The following is a 26,331-nucleotide window of genomic DNA, read 5'->3' as shown; positions in this document are numbered from 1 at the left end:
CTGAGCAGAAGTTCATAGAACCACCTATTACACTTCATCAAGAAAATATTTTTGTAACTTGGAAGACCTCTTCTTTGCTAGGCAGAGAAAATGGAAATGGAAACAGAAGTTATATTTAAAACATGCAGAATTTAGTTTTGGGGAAAACACTTTATTATTGCTGCTGTGTTAATGCACCTAAAGATAAAGCAATACATTTGCTATTCACTTCACTTTCTAAAAGGGTGTAGCCAGCTTACATACCCTGGGAAAATATTTTGAACTTAAAGAGTATCATCCAAGATTTCCTGGCATGGGATGTGTGCTTTTATTGTTTTATAGAAGCTATAGTCTCTCTAGAGGCTAACACAGTATCACCATGTATGTTAAAACTGCACAACTCCCGAGAAATGTGTCCCCATTTGTGCTGTAGATTCAGCAGTGTCATTCAGGAGTAAAATTGGGACTTCCAGCTAAAGATGGCAAAGTCCATGTGTTTTCTTTTCCTATTCCTTTTTGTGCAACTTACCAAACACAGCACAAGAAATTAGAGATTAACAAAGAGTGACCACATGTGATGACAAATATCGGTCAGTTCTTTTTAAATCTAGAGCCTAATGAAGGGAGGCTTTGGAAAGCTTATACCTATACTTCAGACCTCGTCAGGGATCAGATTTCTCTAAAAGGAGTTTTCGGGTTTTGAGAAGAGCAGAGAATATACCCATAGAAAGTGTAACAGAAGAGGCAGAAATCATGGGAAACTAAAGAATATTTCATTTTTAAAATCTACAACCAGCAGTCTGGTCCATGGAGGCAGCAAAGATTGAAGAAAGAGTGACTGTTGTAAAGCTGTGATTTAAGGGGCTTTATGTGAGTTCCAAGAATCTCTTAAATGACCAGATTTGAAGGGAGAGGTAGCATGAGTTAAAGAAATACTTCATGATACGTTCTAGTAAACCTGGCGATTCACAGACCTGTACCCTTGGGGATAAAAATACATGTTTATAAAAAAATAAAAAATTTAAAAAAAATAAAATCTTAAAAAAAAAAAAAGATAAAGAAATACTTCATGGTGAGAAAGGTTTGAGACAACATATCTATATCAAAGCCACTGACCTAGGTCCTGCTACACCATATACAGTTACTCAGTAAGTAGGTGGCCCTCTACAAAAGTGATTAATAATCAGAAATATTATTAATCTTCATTATTAAATGGTTATTAAGACTTATGCATAGAAAGAAGAGGAAAGCAACATGAGCAAAGGGCAAATAAACCCTCACTGGGAGGGGAATTATTCAAGGAAAAGACAGAACGACTCTGGCAAATAGTTCTCTAAAGTCTCGAAAAAACTAGGGCTTTGCAATTGTTCTAAAAAGAGTCTAAGGAACTGACAAGATGATAGAAAGTGAAGAAAGCAAGCTGGTAGTGTTTGGGGGTGATCAGTGTGCAATATAGGTTATGAGCAACAAAAAAATAAGAATAAATAAGACTGAAAATGTAGTTGGACATATAGTAATTAAGAAACTACAAAAGCAATGATAGAGATAGACAATGGAGAGTCAACAACTGTACAATTTGCAGTTCTGGATATTGTAAAAAAAATATCCAGAAGTATAATAAAGAGAATTCCTTATAAAATTCTCAAATGTGCAGGATAAAAGGCATCTTCTGACTCAGAAAAAAATTGATACAAAACATTAACACTGAGGTGCATCCTAGTGAAATTACCAAACTTGTTATGTAAAGGAAGAAACTCCAAGAATTTCCAAAAGAAGGAAAACCCAGTCTGTCTTCAGCCTTCTTCACAATGATCAGGGCCAAAAGGGAGAGCAGTAGAATAGGTAGAGTTTTGAGGGAAATCCAGGGGTCCAAGATTTTCATACCCACCTGGTAGTCCTTTGTACATAAGAGTAATTAATACGATCCAGCCTTAGAAAATTCAGGCAATACAGCGCCCATTTACTTTGTTGTTCTATTAAATTCAAGTAAAATTCAATACATTTTAATTTTATAATAGCATAAGTACCATGACCCTTTCTTAATTAAATATTTAGAACTCTGTTTGTAAACATGCATAAAAAGATGGCAGGAATCATGATTGCCAAATGTTAACAATAGATTTATCTACATAGGATTTGGGATGACTTAGATGTTTGTTTTTTTCCTGCTTTTGAATAATTAAAGATCAGCCTGTATCATATTTATAATAATGGTAAAGTCATTATCCTTTCAGAAAGAAGAAAAATTTATACCACTAACTGAAAAACTCTGAAATTAAGGAGGGCACAGATTGCATGAAGCACTGGTGGTTATATGCAAACAATGAGTCCTGGACACCACTTCAGAAACTAATTATATACTGTATAGTGCCTAACATAATAAAAATGAAGAAAGGAAGGAGGGAGGGAAGGAAAGAAGGAAGAATTTTTTAAAAATGTAGATAGATAGTATTGAGGACTCCTTTGTGCAACAAGATTCTGCTGAAGTGAAAAGTGACTGGAGGATGGTGGTAGGGTGTGGCAAGCAGGGAAATAATAGCGGTTGACCAACTCTGAGCTACAAAATCAAATAAGACCTAGTTCTTACTCTCAAGGAACCTAGAATCATGTTAAGATTCAAGGGATGGTGTCTCAACCTATTATTGACTTTGGATCAGGTAATTCTTTGTTGTGCAGAGTTGTTTTGTGCATTGTAGGATGTATAGTGTTATCCCTGGCTGTACCCATGAGGTGTTAGCAACACCTCCAACTTGTGACAACAAAAACTGTCTCCAGACATTGCCAGCGAGGGGGGTTTGTAAATCCCCCTCTTGCAGTTTGAAACCATTATTGAGAGGGGAATGGAACTTCAGGGATAACAAGCTCAGCTCAGCCAGCAGTCTGTAATGGGTTGGACTGAGAGGGTCAGGGGAGTAGGATCAGGACCAGAAAGCCACAGCACTGGTGCAGAAGGTAGGAATGGGAGATTGGTTCTTTCTGACCCAAACTTCACTGAGAATTAGAACAGATTCTTGTGCCATGGATAATGAGAAGCAACTCTAGTCTCATACTAAAACATGGCCTTCGGTCCTATTCAGTCTAGAGAGCTGTTAGTTATGCTTTTCCCTTTTCAACTCTCTTGGCACTACTTTAAGGGGCAGCCAGAACTGCCCCCAGGCAGTCAGCCAAAATTGTAAATGAGTGTCCTGCTTTTTTTCCGTGAGGACTGTGTCTCAAATCAGTCTATACCTATCCAGGAAAGTGGGTCCTGGTAAACCATCAGAAAGCCAAGCTACAAGGGCCCAGCAAGACTGAGTATCCTGTTCTAGGTCTTCTTACTTGCAGGATGACTTTGGGGATATTTTCTTTCTTGATGTGCTCATTCCTTTTACAGATAAGTTAGACCGTGTGGATGTGTTACCAGACACCTGCAAGCCCCTGGGCAGACCCATGAAGACATTTTGGGATTTAATCTTTCCCATCTAAAACATTAAAAAATGTAAAAAAAAAAAAAAAAAAAAAAAAAAAAGTGTAAAATAATCTCCCCCATTTTCTTGTTTTCTTTCAGTTTCTCATACCTACCCAAGGTATCTCAAATCCATGATTTCCATTTGAAATTTAAATCCCAAGTAGCCATTATGAAAGCCCTAGGTGATGACTTCCAGAGAGGTTTCCATTATTTGCATAAAAGAGGGTTAAAGTCTGTCTCCTCTGTTAGGAGGAGCTAATAAACTCCTGCCTAGGGACAGAAGTCAGTTTTTACTTACCACCAGTCAATCCCAGTGCCTCTAGGGGGCTCATGTTGAGAGCCCCTTTCAAAGTCGAACTTTAAAGATATTATTTCAAACACTGTGACAGTGGACCAGAGAAAGATTTTTGGATGTAAAGTCCAGTTTCATATCCCATAAATTATATCCTATAGGAAGCCCTTTATTTTGCCTGAATATAGGTTCAGTTGTGCCTACCATACCCAGGTGTATCCACTTAAAGCCCAAGTCTGGCCATGCACATTTTCTGCTCTGAGGGCCCCAGTGGTTTTGATAAAGGGAGTATGAACCCTTCAGTTTAGTAATCCTACTACTCCCCTCTTTCCTCACACCTTTGACCCAGAAATAGTCAAATACACACTATCAAATACATTTCCTGTTTTCCTGCCTCTACTTCATTACTTGGGCTATACCCTTTACTAGAAAGACTTCTTTCATTTTCATTTTCATCTACCCATCAAACTCCTAACATTCTGTGAAACCCATATCAAAAGTATCTTCCAGGGTATCTGGCTTGGTTTAGTCAGTAGAGCATGAGACTTTTGGTCTCGGGGTTGTGAATTCAAGCCTCACCTTGGGTGTAGAGATTACTTTAAAAAAAAAAAAACTTTTAAAAACAATCTCCCTCTAGGAATATTTTCTTAATTTGACAAACTGGATATAATTGCTTTTTTTTTTTTTTTTTAATTTTCAGCATAACAGTATTCCTTGTTTTTGTACCACACCCAGTGCTCCATGCAATCCGTGCCCTCTATAATACCCACCACCTGGTACCCTGACCTCCCACCCCCCACCCCTTCAAAACCCTCAGACTGTTTTTCAGAGTCCATAGTCTCTCATGGTTCACCTCCCCTTCCAATTTCCCTCAAATCCCTTCTCCTCTCTATCTCCCCTTGTCCTCCATGCTATTTGTTATGCTCCACAAATAAGTGAAACCATATGATAATTGACTCTCTCTGCTTGACTTATTTCACTCAGCATAATCTCTTCCAGTCCCGTCCATGTTGCTACAAAAGTTGGGTATTCGTCTTTTCTGATGGAGGCATAATAATCCATAGTGTATATGGACCACATCTTCCTTATCCATTCATCCATTGAAGGGCATTAACTAATATTCCATCTTCCCCTTTCTTATGGCATTTGCCATACTATGCCTTGTAAATATTGTAATATTTATCTCTTCACCCCCAAACCCAAAATATGAGGGTCTCCTGAGGTGAAGAACTATGTGTGTGTGCATATGTGTGTGAAATCTTTATGTTCCTCTGGTTCTCATACAATATGCTTTGTAGGTAACAGATTATTTGCAAGTATTTTTCTGAATATGACTGAAGAATTGAACCAGAACAGATAAACCCTTCGAGAGAGCTTCTCTTCCTCCCTCTGACAGAGAGGATTTAAACTCTCATCTTAAAATGTTAAAGAGGTCTCCATTTCTCCAGATATACACAGTCTGTTTCCTAAATAACAATAGATTTTAACTGAAATATGATTAGAAGAATTTAGAGTCTGCAGTACTGTCCTCACGTAGAATTTTGATCTAACAATTTCAAATTTCCATCAAGAAAATGTCATCTGATAATATACTGAGTTTTGCAAATCCTGGTGTCAGTCTTGCTATGACTTTACTGAGACATCCTGTTCTAGGTCTTCCTCAGTTAGACAATAAAACATCTGTGTGATTTCAGATTGTTGATCTGAAATATATCCAGGCCCTGACCTTACATATGAAAGAGTATTAGGAAAATTCCACTTGATTATGTAATGCTATTATTTTGATTGACTATTTCATTAACCTACTGAATTGAGAACTTCTGAATATTTGGGCTGATTCTCTGATTTTTGACAGATAGCTTATTTTTTGGCTTTTTAGAGGGGAGAGGGTAAAATTAGTCTGGTTATCTTTAGATTCTGAAATTAATCTATAATAAAGTTCAAATGAGTCAATTCTCCCAGTTTTTCCTCTGGTTTCCTACCTGTGGCCACTCCATTCCTGATTTTTGGCTTACTTGATAGTACTTTGGAAAAATGCAAAGAAATTAAATTCAAATCAGCCAATTTTGGAGCTTGTGATCAGCTCTAGTAATAGTTTAGGGGAGGACAAATTATTGAACACAAACTGCTCTCTTAAGTATGTACAGGTTTCAGTTGTCTCTGTGATTTTAATAACCTATTGCCCTAGGATAAGAAATTCAGAATTGGCAACATTTTACTGTCCTGGTGCAGTGGATAATTAAATGTTTTAAGCAATATGTGGGTACTTAAAAAAAAAAAATAAAGTGAGTGCCTTAAGGTGTTCATTACTAATTTAAATATAAAAAGCATTTTTTTCAGAGTTAATGGTACTTACCTTTCCTATTTTAGGCAGCTCATGGCCGAAGGGGACATACAGGCCCACAGGTATAATTTTTTTTTCTTAACTCCAAATGATAAGTATCCTGTGTCCAATCAAGGAATAAGAATAAAGGCTCTGAGAAACCTCTTTCAAGACTAAAGTTCTTCCACTTTTTGATGATATTGGTTGTGGAATAAAATGTTAGAAATATTTTAGATTACAATTTCCAGAACTCAAATTGTAATGTGAAGACTTGGGCAGTCCAACCAAAGACTATAAAAAAAATTAATGACAAGAAACACTAGTTGGTCCAATTACTATTAAATTTAACTTTGGATTTCACATGCAAAGTAGTAACTCAGTTGAGTGATCTTTTAGATTTTAGTTCAATGAACTCTGAAACCTTACAATTTACATAAACCCTTTATAAACTGGGAGTATGTATAGCAAAACCCTGATACATATTGGACATTCTGAGTGTTTTATTCAAAAGTTTACTGTACCAAATATTATATCTTATCTTCTTTGTACATGTTGGTGATATACATGCCTCATGTATCTGTAATATTTGTGAAAATATTGCAACTGAGAATTTATGCAATTGAGGAAACACAGACCCTCAAGTTGAAAATACAATGAGGGGGGTGCCTGGGTGGCTCAGTGCGTTAAAGCCTCTGCTTTCGGCTCAGGTCATGATCCCAGAGTCCTGGGTTTGAGCCCCACATTGGGCTCTCTGCTCAGCAGGGAGCCTGCTTCCTCCTCTCTCTCTCTGCCTGCCTCTCTGCCTACTTGTGACCTCTGTCAAATAAAGAAATAAAATCTTTAAAAAAAAAAAAGAAAATACAATGAGGATAAACAATAAATCTGCTCTCAATCACATCATGATGAAACTCTGGAATGCTAAAGATAAAACATCTTAAACATGACCAGAGAGAAAAGGCATTTTTACCCTTGAAAGGAATAACAGATCAGATTGCAACAGACTTATATTTGGCAATAAAACATGCAGAAAACAAAATGATATACGCAGGTACAGAAGAAAAATAGCTGTTAATTTTGAATTTTATACCTCGCTGAACTGTGAATGAACATGTAGACATTTTCAGACCAACACCAAGAGAGTTAACCATCTGCAGACATTACTCAAACACCCTTCAAGGTTAGACCTCAACAAAAAGAAAAAAAAATCCAGAATAACAGCACGAAATAAGATTGGGGAGAGAATGTGTTGAGAAATTCCTCTGAGATCTAGGAAAAGACAATTAGCAAGGGACATTCAATCACATCTGTATAATAAATGGGGCATAAACTTAGGCTATCCCAATAGTTGACTAAATTATGCTTTTTAATCCTTCCTCTTCTTTGGAATTCTTATCTCTGTAAGAGTTCAAAGGCAATGTGAAGATACTGCTTAAATTTTGACCCATAGATATTTAAGCTATTTGAATGTAGTGTTGTAAGATGTCGGGATATTTTTGAAGAAAATGTTAACTGAGTTTCTTCAGGCCAAATGCCCAAGTGAAATACATTACAAACATTACAAAAAAAAAAAGGAATGTGTGAGTGTGCATATGTATAAAAACTTGAAAGAAAATATACCAACATAGTAACTGTGGTTCTCTCTGCTTGAAGAGATTATAGAAAATTTTTATTTCTTTATCATTCATTTTTTTGCCAAAGATCCTGCACTGACATTGGGTTAACAGTATATAATCTTGTACATAAAGGAAACAAAATTCTCAGGAAATGATGTTAACAGGTTAATTCTCTCTCACCACAGGGGAAAACAGGCATCCCGGGCCCAGATGGACTTGAAGGCTCATGGGGACTTAAAGGCCCTCAGGTACATATCAGAACTAATCAGGGTTTGAGAACATAAAGAAGAATCTGGAGTCTTCAAACCTCTTTGCAGAAATACAGATGTTTAAAGTGTTTTCAGGGAAATAAAGTAAGGAAGCAACAAGACCAAAATTTGGTCTCCTTTAAGTTTTGTCCTGTCAAGAGACGAAAAGAGAATGAACATGCTGGGTAGTGCCCTTGTGCAATGAGTTCAAGCTAGCTAGAATATCTAGAGGAGACCTTGAACCAAAGAAAATGTTGAGCGTCCAACCTGGGAATTTTGGTCAATGTAGCACGGTAAGAACCCAAAACACACATATCTGGATGACTGTGTGGTAGAAAAAACTGGCTCTACTCTAGGAAAGAATTGTTCCAAATACAGCTGAAGTCTTCAGCGGAGTGATCTATAGTGTGGCACTCAGCCTGCCTTCTTGCTCACTTCCCCAGAGAGCTGCCTCCAGCACTTTTTCCTTTACAAGGAATAAACCATGGTTGGCTCTTAAAAGCAATCACATGAGGGGAAAGAAGCATGTGCCAGAAAGAGCAAAATGTAGCCTGGAATAATACTGAAAAGGGAAAGGAAGTCCTAGAAAATGCTGAGGTGAAGGAAAGGAGGTCAGACTATAGAAAATTAGAACCTATTTTTTTTCTCTCCAAACTTTGTTTTGAAATCTTGAGAAAAATTGTGCTGTTTGGTAACTGCAGGACAAGCAAAGTTTCTATAATTTTTCAAAGTTTTAATCCACATAGTAAAAAAAAATAACTATTTTGTGTTGGCAGCTTGGTACGTGGAAGTTGGATGAAATATCCTTAGACATCAGATGAGAAATTGTGTTCACACTTTTACCAAGATTTCAGAGCAGTAAACAGTCTGCCCCCTTGGACCTCTGTCTCTTTTGAACTTGATTGGGTTTTGTTTGTTTGTTTGTTTGTTTGTTTTATTTGCCAGCTGAGGAAAGTTCACATTTCTTATCTTCAAGTGAGACATTTGCCACTGGGGTTGTGGGGAAACATTTCAATAGATTGGCTGGCTTTATTTCATGCTAAACAAATAATACAACAACATCCCTTCTTTCACTTTACAGACTCTTCTTTTGTGACATAATTTAAAAGGAAATGGAAAAACCAAACACAGCATGAAGGTTTCTCTGCCTAATGTACAGAGGCCACAATTAATAGGCAATATAATATTCTAGAAGTAGAAATATCCAGATTTCATTTTACCACATACTATATCTTATGACCAGTGTTCAGTGTGATTATTGAACAGAAAATTCTTTTTAATATTTTGGTTTCAGATTATGTAATTAGGGATTATTTTCTTTATCACATAAGAAATATATGCATTTGGAGTCTAAAGATGCTTAGGATGATTAGAAAGCAATCCTGAAAAATTCAACTGTGTACTATTTGTTCAGTCAACTGTAAATGCCCCCAGTGGCCTAAATTAAAAATTGGACCTTTGTATACATACAAGGAGAGCTCACAGGTCAAGACAGAGCCAAGGACACGAATAGAGTTCTCTTTTCAGTTTCTGTCCGTGTGACTTACTTATCATGTCCATCTTTAATATTCAAGTTAACATTCAAGTGTTCTCTTCTAGAAAGAAAATAATGCTTTAATTCTCTGTATGCTCCGTATGTATGTAGGGTCCCAGAGGAGAGACTGGTGTGAAAGGCGAGAAAGGAGGTCTGGGAAGTAAAGGTCCTCAGGTATGTAATGAGAGAAAATGACTGCATCTGGCTTTGATCCTGGCTTTCATACGGATGTCCTTGCAGTTTCTTTTCTGCAGAAGGAGTTATTTACTGCCTGTGAACCAGCAAAATTTTGAGTTTAGTGTTCAATGTGATTGAAAGCCACACCATATTGTGGTCTATACCTTGCAGGGTGGGCTATCTTTCTGTCAGACACAGAGGTGGAAGATGGCTTATAGCCCTCTTTGCCTCAACATCTCAGCCATTACTGCGGGTTAAAAATTCCTCCTCTGCTTAGCGAAATAAGTCAGGCGGAGAAAGACAACTATCATATGATCTCCCTGATATGAGGAAGTGGTGATGCAACATGGGGGCTTAAGTGGGTACGAGAAGAATAAATGAAAGAAGATGGGATTGGGAGGGAGACAAACCATAAGTGACTCTTAATCTCACAAAACAAACTGAGGGTTGCTGGGGGGAGGTGGTTTGGGAGAAGGGGGTGGTATTATGGACATTGGGGAGGGTATGTGCTTTGGTGAGTGCTGTGAAGTGTGTAAACCTGGTGATTCACAGACCTGTACCCCTGGGGATAAAAATATATGTTTATAAAAAATAAAAAATTATATTAAAAAAAAATTCCTCCTCTGTAGAAATCAGGTCATGCCACTCCCCTGATCTCCTCAAGGGCTTCCCATTGCACCAAGAGTGCAACCCTCTTCAGTGCTCCTCAACCTAGCTACACATGATAATCTCCTGGGAAGATTATAAAACACTCCACCACCTGGAACCCTCCCCAGACCATTTAAATCAGAATCTCTGAAGGTAAGGCCAGCATATCAGTAATTTTAAATTCTCCCCCAGGCGATTCTAGTAGACAGACCCAGTGCTGGGACTGACTTTCCCACATCACTTCACCAAATATAAAGTGTCTGAGAATCACCTGGACAACTTGCTGAAGTGTGGATTCTGATCAGTAGGTCTGGGGTGGGTCCTGAGGTTCTACACTTCCAGTGAGCTCCTGGTCAGTACTGATGCTGTTGGTTCCCAGACCACACACTGAGTAGCAGATCCCTACATGATGTGGCCTTTGCCTAACTGTTATTATATTTGTTTAGCTTTTTGTCTCCCCTTCTACACTATAAACTCCCTGAAGGCCATAACTTTGTCTTACTTGTACTATATCCCAGAGCCTAGAATGACAGGGCTGCCACACGGTAGAGCTCAACAAGTATTTAAATAATAAATATGATAGTTATTATTTTTATATCATAATATTTACTTATTACATAATAAGTAAATGAATGAATGAGACACAATTGGGACATGCGCTTGACTAATGGGATAAAGGGAATATATTCCTTTGTGTCCATCAGGCAGTGGTCCAACACATAAGTGACCGTGTTCATCATCAAAATATTTAAGAAACTATTTGCATAAACCCATATCTCTTGATGTAATATTTTAAACCCTATTAATTACTGCTCATCAGAATATTTGTTCCCAGTTTGATGAATGTACTCCTTCAAACAGCATGAAAACTTTAAAAATTTCATTGTAGAACTAATTGAAAAGTAACAGTTTTGTATTCACATCCTGAATCATTAAAAACTTGCTGGCACCATGAGTTAGAATTTTTTTTTTTAAATCAACAAATGCCGAGGGAAACAGGTGATTATCTCATCTGTTTGTATAAAATACTAAGATGTAGATGGGTTGAAATCCAAAGAACTTGGTAATTCTCTTCTTCTAGAAACCAAAATTGTATCTAAGTGACTATTGCTCAAATAAGTTATTCCATTTGCCCTGTAGTGTACTTGTCTGAGTGAGACCCCTTTAATCTTGCTCTGGCAAGATTAGTTATAGTTATAAATCATTCAACCTCTTGGCATTGCCAACTATAGTCAAAAGGTACCACTTCTCTCTACCTCTTCCATTTATCTGGCTAGAAACCATGACTTTCTTTCTTTGCTTGCTTTTCTTGAAATACCCTTGTCAACACAGTGAAAGTGCTATTTCAAAGATGTGTAGAATTTTTTATATTCAGGATATGATGAATGGGATCTCAAAATTGTTGTTTCCAAAGGAAAACCACAGGACACAAACACTACCAGGTATACAAGAGAATGTTATTCTCTATTGGCTCTATAAATCCACTGACATAGGCTTAAGAACTAGCCTCTTAAATGGAATAACAGGAGTGTTTTTTGTTTTGTTTTTTAAGTAAGCTCATGCCCAGCATGTAGCCCCACATGGGTCTTGAATTCACAACCCTGAGTTGAAGACCTGAGCTGATATCAGGAGTCAGATGCTTAACCAACTGAGCCACCCAGGCATTCCTCACAGGAGTGTTTTTTAACTGAAGACTTTAATTTTTTCTTAGTATATACATTTAGAAAAAAGCATGTGATTTCTGTTGACAGTGTTCTGAAGGCTTATTAATTTATGCACTGTTGGGGCATTCTGAATAAATCAAAATGTGTTAATCCAACCAAGTATATGGCTATGATATGAAAGAAATATAGTCCATGGCACAATGAAAAAGAAAGTATAACTTTGAAAAGAACACGTATTCTTTTATACCTTCCTTTGTTCCCCTGTTTGGTTTACCCTAGGGTACTACCTTAATGTAATCAATGCCTAGAAAAGGAATGGAAAATCAGACATACTTAGTAATTCTAGTTAGTACTGGAATTATTCTTACTTGTTTCAGTCAAATAATCACTAATGTCACATGCAATATCAAGAAATGTTGGAATTATTCCATGCAAATTTGGAACACAAAGTAGAATTTCTGTTGTCGTCTTTATAGAGCATAACATAGTGGTCAAGGGCATAGTGCCTGAAACCAAGCTGCCTGGGTTTGCCAGTTTTGTACCTTCTTAGGTGTGTGGCCTTGGGTAATTTATTTAACCTCCCTGTGACTCAATTACCTAATTTAGCAGGGACATTTTATGCCCAAAGCATGAGAGTCTCCAATCCAAGGAAGGCCATGATAATAATAACAATATAACAACGTGTAATCTGAACTGCAATGGTTGGATTTCATCATTCTGTATAATCTAAGATGGATGATCCATCAACCATTCCTTTTACTCAAATATTTACTGAGTGCTTCCTGTATGTAAGTCCTATCTTGTAGGATATATAGTAGGATCCTACAGTAGGATAAAAGCACACGCTCCCAAGGCATCTCAGTGGCTCAGTGGGTTAAGCGTCTGCCTTCAGCTCAGGTCATGATCCCAGCATCCTGGAATTGGGCTCACTGCTCCATGGGGAGTCTGCTTCACCGTCCCCCTGCTTTTGCATTCTTGCTAGCTCACTCTCTCTCCCTCCAAATAAATAAATAAAAGATTTTAAAGAAAAAAATAAATAAAGGACATGCTCCCAATCTCGTAAAGGTCACCAACACAAACAAATAGTTGAGACGTGACGTACTAAATGCTAAAACGGAATTGCACCCAGGGTAGAGTGGTGGGAACAGGAACTTTTTGGAGCAGGAGAAGAGTGATTTAGCTTTTGCAGGATAGGGAAGTGTTTTCCAGGTGACCAAAGGAGAGGCAGGCATCTGGGAAAAGGAGCCGGGTAATCTAAAAAGAGATATCAAAGTGAGTTGGGGAACCATAAATGGTTCAACATGGTTGGAGTATAGGATGCATGAAAGATTAGAAGTTGAGGTTAGAGGCTGTGTCTTAGATTAGCACTGTCAAGATCAACATCTCGGATTTCTTGGGGTTTGTTCTTGCATTAGCCCACATCTTGCTGGCTCTTGTCTTTTATTTTCTAAGAATTAGCTCATATCGGACTCTTTTTAAAGACACTGAACATTTAATCTCCTTGGGTAGCTCCAGCCCAGCCTGACAACTTACTGGTTGTCAGTGTAAGCAGTTTTACCCCATGAAAATAAGTGACAGGTTTCCTTTTGAACATGAGAAGATCCTAAATCTCATCTGCCTGTGCGGCCATATTCCATCCGAAGTCAGGGTGTCCTTGGCACTGCCCCAGACATTAATCCCAAACTCCTACTTCAACCCTTTCTGATAAGATGCTAAGAACAGTTTTTAAAAAACATTTACACTCTAAACATATCCTATCATCACTTAACACTTGTATTAACCAGTTGTGATTGCAGAAGGCTCCGTGGCAGAGTCAAAACATGAGCAAAGGACCACCAGGCCAAGACCTGAGAGTGGAGAGTAGATCTGGCCCCAGCCTCCTGCATCAAGCTTGGAGATTCATATTTTTAAAATTCTAGTCTCAGGTGGTGCATGATTAGTAGAGTTTAGGAATCCTGTCCCAGACACAGGTCTCAAAACAGCAGAAAGAATGGCCAAGAGGTAAGTGTAGAGTCAGAATCGGGTTTAGCTCCCTTCTTAGCCTCCTGTTTGGTGATTTGGAGTTAAATGCTTTGACAATCTGATTTTTATTTGTAAACAGTAGTGTTAATCATATTTATCTCATTGTGATTGAGAAAGCATGTATAATGTCAATATATACTTCTGAACATAGAGCTTTTCACTAAATAAATGCTCAATAAAAGTCTGCCATTACAACAAAGCCAATAAAGATTTTACCTTTAGCTGGTGCCCTTTTCCTTTGAATGCCCTAATCTTCTCTTTATATTCCATAGATGTTCTTGCCCTCAAATCAAAGCAACTTTTTTGACTCTTTGATATCTTGGGGTGGCAGCGAGTTTTTTTTTAGCTTTCCTTTAAAAACAGTCCCTATACAGTCAGCAGTATTTGAGTAGTTAATACATCCGGGTAACCATTCATGGAGCTTGGGACCCATTCAAGGAGTCACAAATCCCAGTCTGGTACTTGGTATGGTCCTGCGCAGGAAATAGAATCATGTTTTCTGATGTTCAGATGACCATGCCCTTTCTGCATGTATGCATCCATCCATTTTAAGAACTCTTCCATTTTGGAGGGCTTTCAAACAGGATAATCTCTCATTGTTCTTGTGTGTACTTAAAGTGACTACACATGAAGGAATCTCTCTGAAATTTCCTTCATCTCATAGAGCTGGTTATGTTGGAAGGAAGCCCAGAAGGTGATCGCCTAGGCAAGACTTCTGGTTTGCCCCTTATTGTCAAGGACAGTTGAAATCTACTTTATCCTTCTGCAAAGTACATAAAAAGTGTCATATGGAAAATCAAACTAACATATCATTTCATCCCTCTTGGGGGCTATTCCTGGATAGGTGCAAGGATTGCTAGATGAATCGATGGGTGCATTGATGGGTTCTAGGTATTGTACTAAGTTCCAGAGATAGGAAGCCAATTGCTTATACCCCTTCCTTCAAGAACATACAGGCTAATATCTAGTAGGTGAGAGAGAGAAATTAATGAACAATTACATACAAAGTGGAGAGACAGTTTTTCAGAACAGTTGTAAGACCAAACAGAGTCAAGGGGTTCAGGTATTCTTGAAACAGTGATGCTAATGGTAAGATTTTCACAAGAGGGAGATTGTTTCTGGACAGAAAAATGAACCAGCTAAGGAAAGAACTTACACAAGTGTGAAAACCTAAGACAACAAGAAGTATTTTGTGACTGCAGATGGTTTGTGCATAAACATATAGTGATTGAAGTAGTCTCAGATGACTATGGAGACCTGCAATACCAACATTTTAAGGGATTTTATATATTAATAAATACCATCAACTTTATTCTGAAGGCTACTCGGAATTCAGAATTTCAGAAAAATTGGTAGCATCAGCCTGACATTCTAAAGCAAAAGGGAAAAGGAGAAAAGAATGGATTAGAGAGAGGCCAGGCTACAGTCATAGAATCCAGGAATTTAGAAAGAAGAAAGCCCTGAAGGTAGGTGACAGCAATAGGAATGGAAGAGAAAAGGTAGGTGATAGCGGAAGGGAGATGGGTATAGAAAGGCAATAGAATCTGTAGGACTTGTAACTGATAGGTTTTGAGAGATAGGCTAGGTAGCCTTCCTAGAGATAGGAAGGGCCCTTGGATGATTCCTAAATTTCCAGCTTGGGATTCAGGATTGGGATTCCCAATCCCAATTGGGAATCATCCCAATTGGTGCTAATCCCAAACTGGAATCCCAGTTTGGGATTAGCACCATTCCTTAAAAAGAGAATATGAAACCAAGCATGCCTTAGAGTAAGTATAACTATCTTTGGGAATCAATTCTGATGAGATATCCAAGAGACATTTTAATATACGGGTCTGGCTTTTAGTTGGGTGTTTTGAACTCCAGGTATTTAGGAGTTATTTTGTAAAGTAGTGGTTATGTGAATCTATGGGGGTGTCACTCAGGCGGAGGGGATTAAGTGAGAAAATAAGGTCCAAGAATGGAGCCTCAGGGTACATGGATATTTAAGAGGCAAATGGAGAAGAGACCAGAGAGGGACCAGGAAGTCCCTGGTGTTACAGAAATTAAGGGAAAAGTTTCAAAGAATACATGATAAAATTCAAATTAGGTAAGAACAGGAAACAGTCTAATTAGGTCGAATATGAAGGTCATAGGAGCTAGCCCCAGGCACTGGTGGAAGTGAGATTTCCAAGGGAAAGAGTTGAGAGCTATGGAAGGTGAAGAAATAGAGATCTTCTTTTGAGATAAAGAAAGGAGAGAAAATTGTGGAAAGATCATTATTATCTTCCCTAAGTGACCAATATACTATTCAACAGTCTTTCCTGTTAGGAAATATTTTGTTCAACTTACTACATTTTTAATTTTTTGAAGACAAAAGGGTTAATATCATAATTTTTTCTGAATAAGATTTTTAAGTATCATGCTTACTACCCAGATTTGGTTTATTTATTTTTAAATTCAGCAACTGTGGCCCAAAAAAGTGGGGAGATTTTTTTTTTTAAGATTTTATTTATTTGACGGAGAGGGAACACAAGCAGGGGGAGTGGGAGAAGGAGAAACAGGTTTCTTGCTGAGCAGAGAGACCGATGTAGGGCTGATCCTAGCACCCTGGGATAATGAAATGAGCCAAAGGCAGGTGCTTAACGACTAAGCCACCCAGGCACCCCCTCAAAAAATTTTTTTTCTTGAAAATGATTTCAATTCACTGGTGTTGAGACTATTTACAAGTACCTATGTAAATATTTTAACCACAAGATTTCTGTTGCCATATGTTTGGATATTCCAAAGGAAAAATCTGATCCCAAGTGTTAATAACACAAGAAGGCAGTTGGGCTGTCTCTGAACTGGGATTTTTAAGTGTTCAGCTCTAAAGCTATCCCAATAAACATGCTTTCTAGAACATTAAAGAGACTTCTATTATATCAAATAGATTTTCCATATATGTGTGGTATATTTATCCCTCTGTTTAACTTTTGTTATGTTTTTCAATAAGATCTTAAAGCTTTCTTTATATAGGTCTTTTATCTTTCTTATTAAATTCTACGTATTTTATAGTTTTTATTCTTTCTAATGGTAAATGGGAATTTATGTACATTTACTTTTCTAACTTATCAGTAGGAAAGAGAAAACTATTTCAAAATATTTATCTGGTATGCCTGAACATATCTTGTTATTAATGCCAATTATTCTGGTGAAGTTTCTTGAACTTTCTATTGAACAAATTATATTGTTTGCAAATAAATAAAAGTTTACCTTAAAAAAATGCTTTCTACCAAAACAAGGAACCAGACAGAGTACAGTTAAAGGCAAATATCACTTGGAATGCCTTCTTTAAATGTTAGACATTTTAGCAACATCTGCTGTAAAAGCAAAACAGTGAGAATGTAAAATCTCTTTGGAAAAGAAGACTCACAAGAAAGCGTGATCATTGAAGCCACATCTGTCATGAATTACTTTATTAATTTTCCTTTATTTACTAGTTTTTATTTGACAGCTGTGATGCTTTTTTCCAGAGCAGAAATCAATAAAGCCATAACTCTTTTCCCATCTGTGGTTCATTTTCCTCTTAGAAAAGACACAAAGGATTTAGGGGAAATTTGCTTTATGTTCTGCTATATTTGCAATTCTTGTTTTGTTTCAGGGGCCTCCAGGATCAGGAGGAGAAGCAGGGAATCCAGGCCGTTTGGGAAGCCAAGGAAATAAAGTAGGTCACATTCCTTAAGCCCACCAAAGTTAAGGTTTTCTCCTCAAAGTAAGTGTGTCTGGTTGTATTAGCCAGAGCACTTTAAACACAAAGGAGAACCTCTTATTGCCCCGACGCCCTGGGTTGATTCTTAGAGAGCCAGCAACATCTAAGGATGTGGGTGTGGACCACAGTGAGATCAAGGATTCCAGCTCAGCATAATTTCATGAGGGGCTACACCCAGTCGTAGCTGGGGAGACCTCAGGGAAGAAAGACTGTTCTAGGGGCAGGAATTCCTTTGCCCCTCTCTTCTTCCCTCCCCTCCTGTCTTCTTTTCTTCTTTGTTTCCTCCATGCATGCAAACATTTGTGCACACCTTTTAAGACAAAGTCACTCTACTGGTATTCTGTTGGATTAGAAACTCAGCTTCAGGAGAGTAGATATCTTTGACTCTTTGCTCACTGATGGATACTTTGAACAGTTCCTGGCATGCAACTGCTTAGTAAATATTTACTTAATGAATTCCTGGTTTGTATAATAGATATGACATGGAATCAATCTCCATGGAATTTAGAATATTTTCAAGACAATAATCTATAACATGAAGTAGACCAGAATATGGGTCTGAGAATGGAAATTTAAATATAGTATTAGTGAAGTATTTTGGGGCTGGGAAAAGAAACATCATAGAGGATACAGACTTGGAGCAGACCCTAGAAGATAAGAAAGACTTTGACAAGCAGAGAGGAGGCATGAAGGATTTCAGGGAGAAGAAACTATGTGAAGGAAAGCGCAGGGTTGGAAAATCCTGGGTGTGGGTATTTGGGGGGAAAAATGATCCTGTCTTATAGGCACATTAAAAAAAAAAAGTCTGTGGTCACTTACTTTATTAGGTAGCCAGTACAGTGTTGTTTACAATTTTTTTAATGGAGTGTTTGAACACAGCCAGACTTGGGAGGATTTTGAATACGCTACTCAGTGTAGAAATATTTTGAAGGCTGAGGGATTGGCAGCTAGGAGACTAGTGGGTGTGTTCTAGCAGTCTCCAAGACAAGACTCAAGAAGGTGAGGATAGAAGGGGCTCATGATGACTCTGGAGGACTCTGCCATTAGGGAACTAAAGTAGAGAGAAGAGGGCTGGATGACTTGTGGACTTCTGGCGTGAGTGTAGTACCCTCCCAGAAGTAGGAAAGTCATGAGAAAGAGTGGTGTCAGAATGAAGGGAACCATTTGTTTTGGAGAATAAAGGAAAGAGTTTAGGGCTGGTCAGCGATGCAGTTTCAGAGGCATTTGGAGTTTTTTTGTGTTTGTTTGTTTGACAGACAGATCACAAGTAGGCAGAGAGGCAGAGAGAGAGAGAGGAGGAAGCAGGCTCCCCATGGAGGAGAGAGCCCGATGCAGGACTCGATCCCAGGACCCCGGGATCATAACCTGAGCCGAAGGCAGAGGCTTTAATCCACTGAGCCACCCAGGCACCCCAGCATTTGGAGTTTTAAGAAGACTCTTGGTGGTGTCCGTTTGTAAGAAGGGGAAGAGGAGATAGTGAATCATTAGAAAAGAGGGGGAAAAATGCATACTGGATGCTGAGAAGAGAGTTGAGGAAGGAGAGGTCAAATGTATCAGCTGGTGCAGAACAGATAAGGAAGGGGGAGTGAAGTAACCATTGCCTCTGGTGGCTAAGATGCTCCAAAGAATATTTTCAAAAATGTAGCATTTCAGAGGAGGAGAAAGAAAGGGAAAGAGCCTACAAAGGGACTAGATAATGTGTTGGTGAGGAAGAAATGAATTCAGGGCTTAAACCACTTTTTGAAGAAGCTAAGTGTGGGGGCAAAGGGGGTACATTAATTGCCAGTCTAACACAGACTGAAGCTGGGTATTTGTTTTTTTTTTTAAGATTTTTATTTACTTATTTGAAAGAAATAATAGGAGTGAGTATGCGAGAGGAGAGGGTCAGAGGAAGAAGCAGACTCCCCGTGGAGCTGGGAGCCTGATGCGGGGCTCAATCCCGGGACTCCAGGATCATAACCTGAGCTGAAGGCAGTTGCACAAAAAACTGAGCCACCCAGGTACCCTGGGAATTTGTTTTCAATGATAGGAGAAACTGTATAGTATGCGTCTGAGCAAAGAAAACGAAAACAGAGAGAAAGAAGGTTGAAGATGTCAGAATAGATAATTAATGGAGAAATTCCTTGACCTAGAGGATGAGAATGAGGGCTTGAGAAGAGGGGCTAGCTTTGTAATGAAGATCTGCTAAGAAGGACTGAAATGTTGGATGCCAGCTGTCAAGTTGCAAGGACCATTGATTGGAGGGTGAAATGAGACAGATGGAAAACAGGGATAATCAACTCCAACAGGGAAGGATTCCTAGAGCATGCACTGTAGCAATAGTAGTCTGAAAAGGGAAGTTTGGAACAGAGACAACTGCTGCCTTCTCACCCTCAAGAAGGCTGCAGGAGAAGTGGTGTCACTGCTTAGAATCAAATTTATCTTACAGTGAGGAAAGATGTATGTCTGTGTGCAGATGTCATGAATGCATACAGAAGGTTTGCTTATGAAATGAAAGCACTCCAGAGGGTGTGCAGAAGGAACCAGAAGAGAGGTAGGCGGGAATAGAGGGTTATAGGTGAGGGTCAGTTATAGGTGCGAGTGTAGAAGGAAATAGATAGGAGCAGGGTAGTTGTGCCAAAAAGATCGTTATTAATAAGAGGGACTTTCAGGGGGGGGGCAAGAATTTGGAAACAAGTGCCCTCAAAGCAAGCCCATATCCTTTGGGAAGTCCCAAGATAAATTGAGTCCTCTAGATTCATTGTGAACTGAGATGAGCCCCCAAACACTTAATCCTACCTTACTCCAATAAGCTCAAGTTCCCAGGGAGGCAAGCAATTTAGCGATTAATCCTGGGTTCAATGCCTGGATGTACCAATTACAAAGTGACCCTGATCAAGTCATACGGCTTCCCTTGTTTCCCTACCTTAAAGCAGATGTTCTCAAAGTTCACTGTGTATAAGAATCAGATTAGAAGCTTATTTAAAAAGGCATATTCTTGGGCTCCATTACCAGAGACTATGGGGGGGGGTGCAGAAATTTCCTTTGCATGTGGACCTGAGGGAATTGTGAGGTAGGTAGCCTCCAAAGGCTACCTTTGAGAGTCACTACCCTGAAAGAAAGATATCAGGGAAGGTGATCTTCTGTTTCCCATTCATGGAACCCGATTCTATTTTAGTCTCAGAGTTCAATACTGGTGGACATTTGTCCATTTGTCCACTTTTCACACTTAACTGGGTTGCCTTTCTATCCTTAAAAATGAGTTAACCACTCCTTAAGTGTGGGCTGCACACACTTCTGCACTCCTTCTTCCAAAGAGTATATTATGGGACGGGCAGGGGAGCCAAGTGGTTAGGGTTAACATCAATAATTATCCTGTGTTGACAGTATGTTCTCTTGATAATGTTGAGCTGAGAATGGCGCTTAACCTCTGTGGTCTTTACCCCTAAAGTCCCTAAAACCCAATTTAATCATGAGAAAAGCCCCAGTTCAGGGATATCTTACAGACTATCTCAGTGTACTCTTCACAACCATCAAGGTCATCAAAAACAAGGAAAATCTGATAAACTGTGTTATAGTCTAAGTGAGCTTAAGGAGACATGATATGGTTTACTGGATAGGATCCAGGAACAGAAAAAAGATATCAGGTAAAAACTTAAAAAAAAAAATCTGAACAAAGTATGGGCTTTAGTTAATAATAACAAATCAATATTCCTTTATGCATTGTAATAAACACGTCCTACTAATGTAACTAATACAATGTTAACAATAAGGGAAGCTAGATGTTGAGTATCTAGGAACTCTCTGTGCTACTTAAACATTTCTATGAATCTAAAATCTAAAATTTTAGGGGTTGTTTTTTTTTTTTAAAGGAGTTAACCTTCTTTTGTAAAGTTGTGTTAACTTTAACTTTCTCAAGTAGCTGGACTTGACTCAACATAATATTGAGATTGATTTATAACCCACAGTAGATGTTCTACTAGTCAGAAGTCAGGAATTGTTGCCATGGATGTCCTGCTACCCTGGTTATCTTGATCAGCACTTCAAGCTAGATTAGTAAAACTGTTTTCTTTGCAGCAGCCAGATTATTTGATGGATTGTCTTGGAAACAATTTAATTTTTTTAAACAGTACAGAGCTCATGGTAAGACATTTCCAAGGGTGTGGTCCATGGCACTGGGCTGCCAAGATGGCAGATTGCACTAAACAATGCATCAGACTTGCTGGGACTTCATTCATCAATGAAGGAGACCTCACTGGCCAGCAACAGCAATTCTTTGCATTACTCACACAATTCGCAGTCCTGACCACAAATCTGTTGTCACTGTGTGTGATGCACATGGATGCAATTGTATAACTAACTGTTGTCTTAGTACCATCACTTCCAATTTCCTTTACAAAACACAAGACAGACACACACACACACACACACACACACACACACACATAAACAGCAGCAAACTAATAAGGACATGTTTCATTCTATCTGACAGGGAGAACCTGGAGATTTGGGAGAAAAAGGAGCTGTTGGCCTCCCGGGTCCTCGAGGCTTGCCGGTTTGTGTTGGATCGCAACTTTTGACCTGGCACTTGGAATCTTCTAGTTCAGTAGATATCCCATGTGGTTCTCTGAAGAGTGCATTAAAGATCCCACCCCAGTCTAGCCTGATAGCCTTCTGGAAACTGAGATATTATCCTCAACTTGGACTAGTTCCTTAGCCAGCTCTCCTAAAGTGGCAGCTTCCCTGGTACCAAACATCCTGGCTGGGATGCTTTGAAGCTAAATGATAAACTGGACAAAACTTACATTTAGCATCCCCATAACCCTTCTCCCATTCTTTCGTCCCATCAGAACTTGCTCATCAGAAACCTAGCCCACACTCTCCTAGTGCTCAGGACTTCTCACAAAGACCTTCTGCAAGGGTCTGGCAGTAGCCTCTGGCCAGGCATTTAGGAGGTCTTATTCTCACCTAGCAAACTGAAAGGTATTTAAAGTAGAGGTGTTAAATAGAAGAGCTAACAACACTAACTCCTTCTATTGAGATTATTGTATGCCTGAAATTTTCCCATTCAGTCTTCATAATTATACCATGGGTAGTTATAATTTTTAGTCCCATTTTACAGATGATACAGGTGAGCCTCAGGGACAAAGCACCATTTCTCTCTGTCATTGAGAGTTGCCTTTAGTGCCATTATGTTAGTTAATACCAAATGTTAGTGGCCAGCCCCAGAGAGAGAATCCACTTCTTACTTTCTCCTAATCAAACCAAAAAACTGGGTGTCTTATTCTTATGTGAGGAAGCCTGCCTCCAGTTTGTAGTCTGGGATATTTGTAAATAATGCCTTTGTTTACAGGGCGATGATGGCAACCCAGGTTATGGTAGCATTGGAAGTAAAGGAGCAAAGGTAAGACACATTGACTGGAATCGGGACATTTCCATTTGTTTTCTGTTGCTTGTTTTGGTTTTGTGGTCTTTATTTTTGACACATTCAAGAGAAAAAAAAAAGGCAGTAAATAGGGCTGTCTTGGACATTTGGAGATAGATTTTGATAATTTATTTGTTGATATCCCTTGGAGACTGTGGTAAAAGAAAAAACAATTTGATGGCTTAAGGTTCAGGCAACAACTGAAACTTGAAAATTAATTTTCTGTTCCTTTGCAAAGATGTGCAGCCAGTGCCTGACTTGTTCTAACCCGAACAGTGCATCTAATCTTAGCAGCTCTGTGCTAGGCTTTACTTAGGGGAGGCATTCCAAAGTTCTCTTCTTAATATGTTTAACCATTGGTAAGAGGTTTTTACAGCATCTTTCTAAATGCATTGGGCCAAGCAATAACTCAAAAATAAAGACTTTTAACTTTGTGGTGCATAAACAATGAATCTTGGAACATGAAAAAAAATAAAGATGTTAAAAAAATTACAACTTTGTATTTTGAACATTTAAGGGTCTGGAAGTAAGATAGATAAATTTATAAAACCAGTGATTCCTATACACTAACAATTATCACTTAGAAACCATAAAAACAATACCCACAAAAACATAGTAGAGTTAAGAATATCCTTTCTGCAAAATGTTTGAGACCTACAACAATAAAATTACTGAAATTAAAAACTTCACTAAATGAAGACGTCCAAATTCTTGTTGGAAGGTTTAAAACATTTTAAAGGATCAATTTAATTCCAAGTTAAATCCCACTAGGAATGATGCAAGAGGCTGTCTGGAAGGATAAACAAACCCCAAAAAGCTAAAATTTCTTTGAAAAAAGAAATCACTAATAAATGAGACATTTCCACAGAAATTTTTTTTTTAGAATAGGGAATTAATTGAAAACAAGTTCAGTATCTGATGAGGGAAATATTGAGTAGCTTATGGCACTGGAATATTAGCCACTCTTTAAAATGAATGTATATGAAGTTTACAATCACATAAAGAAATTATGTGACAATATCAAGTAAAAAACCAGGATATAAAAAAATCAAAAAGAATATTTAACCCAATTGTGCTAAAAATGAATTTTGAAGGGCCTAAAGAAAATATGGCATTTATAATGGTTCTGGGTAGTGAGATTTTAGATGATTTTTCTCCTTTCTGTTCTTTTGCATTTTATATATGTTTGAGGAGATTCTACTTATAATAATCAGAAACTAAACTTTAAATAAATTATTTTCATCAAATGGGGATTGTCAGACGTCTTCAATTATAGTCCTTGGACTAAGTAAGGTAAACAGAAGCTTAGAAAACCAATGATCAGGTTTAGGCTCTACGCTTCTCAAATTTCTCCATTGAAATATGTGTTAAGAAGACTGTTTCAGAAACACTTTGACCGTCTGGACAACTGTCCTGTTAAATGCCTTCAGTAGAAGGAGAGCTGATTTGTAATTCCTCAGATGTGCACATTTATCCAATTATCTAAGTTGTCATGATATTTTGGTATAAATAGCTTAATTTAGAAATTGGAGCTAGTTTCTCAAATAGTGCTGTACAGTTTAATTTTTAGTTGTTTTGGCCCTCTCTTGATTCATGATGCTAAAACCAAGTAAGGCAGCAGGTAAAATTAAAGTCAGCATAAATCTACCTTGGTGATGTGTGCAAATATTAATTTTCTATACTGTCAATTACAGGGGCAAGAAGGATTTCCCGGAGAAAGTGGACCTAAGGTACCGTGTACTTCACATTAAGTAGAGATCAATTAGAAATTACTCCTGAGGCTATAAAATGTATCACAGGACAAAAGAAGGATAATTATAAAATGAATGGAGAGAACCTTTAGGGGCACATGGGTGGCTCAATCACTTAGGCGTCCCAACTTTTGATTTCAGCTCAGGTCATGATCTCGGAGTTGTGAGATTCAGCCCCTCATCAGGCTCCACGCTCAGTATGGATTCTCTCTAAAGAAAGAAAGGGAGAAATCTTTATGAGGAAAATGGGGAAGACAGAAGCAGACTTTTTTAAAAATTTAATTTCTAGTTTTTAAATTCATAAGTAAAGGAAGAAATAATCCTCATTTTTTCTTCTCACGTGGACACCTTCTCTATCATATGTATTTTCTTCTTTGCTCAAAGGAAAGTAAAATGTAAGGAAAACCAAAACCTGAATTCTTCTCCTTGCTCAATTTTTCCAATGTGATTATAAGTCACCTTCCAATAATACATAAAACATCTTCATATTGGAATAAGTTTAAAAACATATTGAGATATAGCTGTCCAGTTTTCCCAGTACCATTTATTGAAGAGGTTGTCTTTTTTCCACTGTTTATTTTTTCCTGTTTTATTGAAGATTATTTGACCATAGAGTTGAGGATCCATATGTGGGCTCTCTACTCTGTTCCACTGGTCTATGTGTCTGTTTTTATGCCAGTACCATGCTGTCTTGGTGATCACAGCTTTGTATTAAAGCTTGAAATCAGGTAACGTGATGCCCCCCGTTTTATTTTTGTTTTTCAACATTTCCTTATCGATTCGGGGTCTCTTCTGGTTTCATACAAATTTCTGGATCCTTTGCTCCAGCTCTTTGAAAACTGGACAGCTATATGTAGAAGAATGAAACTCGACCATTCTCTTACACCGTACACAAAGATAAACTCATAATGGATAAAAGACCTCAACGTGAGACAGGAATCCATCAAAATCCTAGAGGAGAACATAGGCAGTAATCTCTTTGATATTAGCCACATCAAATTCTTTCAAGATATGTCTCCAAAGGCAAAGGAAACAAAAGCAAAAATAAACTTTTGGGACTTCATCAAAATCAAAAGCTTCTGCACAGCAAAGGAAACAGTCAAGAAAACAAAGAGGCAACCCACGGAATAGGAGAAGATATTTATTTGCAAATGACAGTACAGACAAAAGGTTGATATCCAGGATCTATAAAGAACTCCTCAAACTCAGCACACACAAAACAGATAATCTTACTTTAAAAATGGGCAGAAGATATGAACGGACACTTCTTCAGTGAAGACATACAAATGGCTATGAGACACATAAAAAAATGTTCATTATCACTAGCCATCAGGGAGACTCAAATTAAAACCACATTGAGATATCACCTTACACCAGTTAGAATGACCAAAATTAACAAGACAGGAAACAACATGTGTTGGAGGGGATGTGGAGGAAGGGGAACCCTCTTACACTGTTGATGGGAATGCAAGTTGGTGCAGCCACTTTGGAGAACAGT

The 26,331-nt window shown here is 38.2% G+C and overlaps 1 protein-coding gene across 1 annotated transcript in view; it reads left to right on the top strand.

The window, feature by feature from the left end:
* COL6A6 (collagen type VI alpha 6 chain) overlaps positions 1-26,331 on the top strand; it is a 108,836-nt gene that overhangs the window by 41,003 nt on the left and 41,502 nt on the right. The window contains exons 20-26 of the mRNA XM_045088924.1: positions 6,090-6,125; positions 7,841-7,903; positions 9,549-9,611; positions 17,571-17,633; positions 22,150-22,212; positions 23,011-23,061; positions 24,777-24,812. Of these exons, the coding sequence (XP_044944859.1) occupies positions 6,090-6,125; positions 7,841-7,903; positions 9,549-9,611; positions 17,571-17,633; positions 22,150-22,212; positions 23,011-23,061; positions 24,777-24,812 (375 nt within the window). The remainder of the gene's footprint in view (positions 1-6,089; positions 6,126-7,840; positions 7,904-9,548; positions 9,612-17,570; positions 17,634-22,149; positions 22,213-23,010; positions 23,062-24,776; positions 24,813-26,331) is intronic.

Source organism: Mustela putorius, unplaced genomic scaffold (assembly GCF_011764305.1).
Source record: "Mustela putorius furo isolate JIRA1106 unplaced genomic scaffold, ASM1176430v1.1 tig00003834_pilon_pilon_pilon, whole genome shotgun sequence".
In the NCBI taxonomy this organism is placed as follows: domain Eukaryota; kingdom Metazoa; phylum Chordata; class Mammalia; order Carnivora; family Mustelidae; genus Mustela; species Mustela putorius.
Note: the sequence above shows the minus strand (reverse complement) of the source record. Positions and strands in the feature narration are given on the sequence as shown.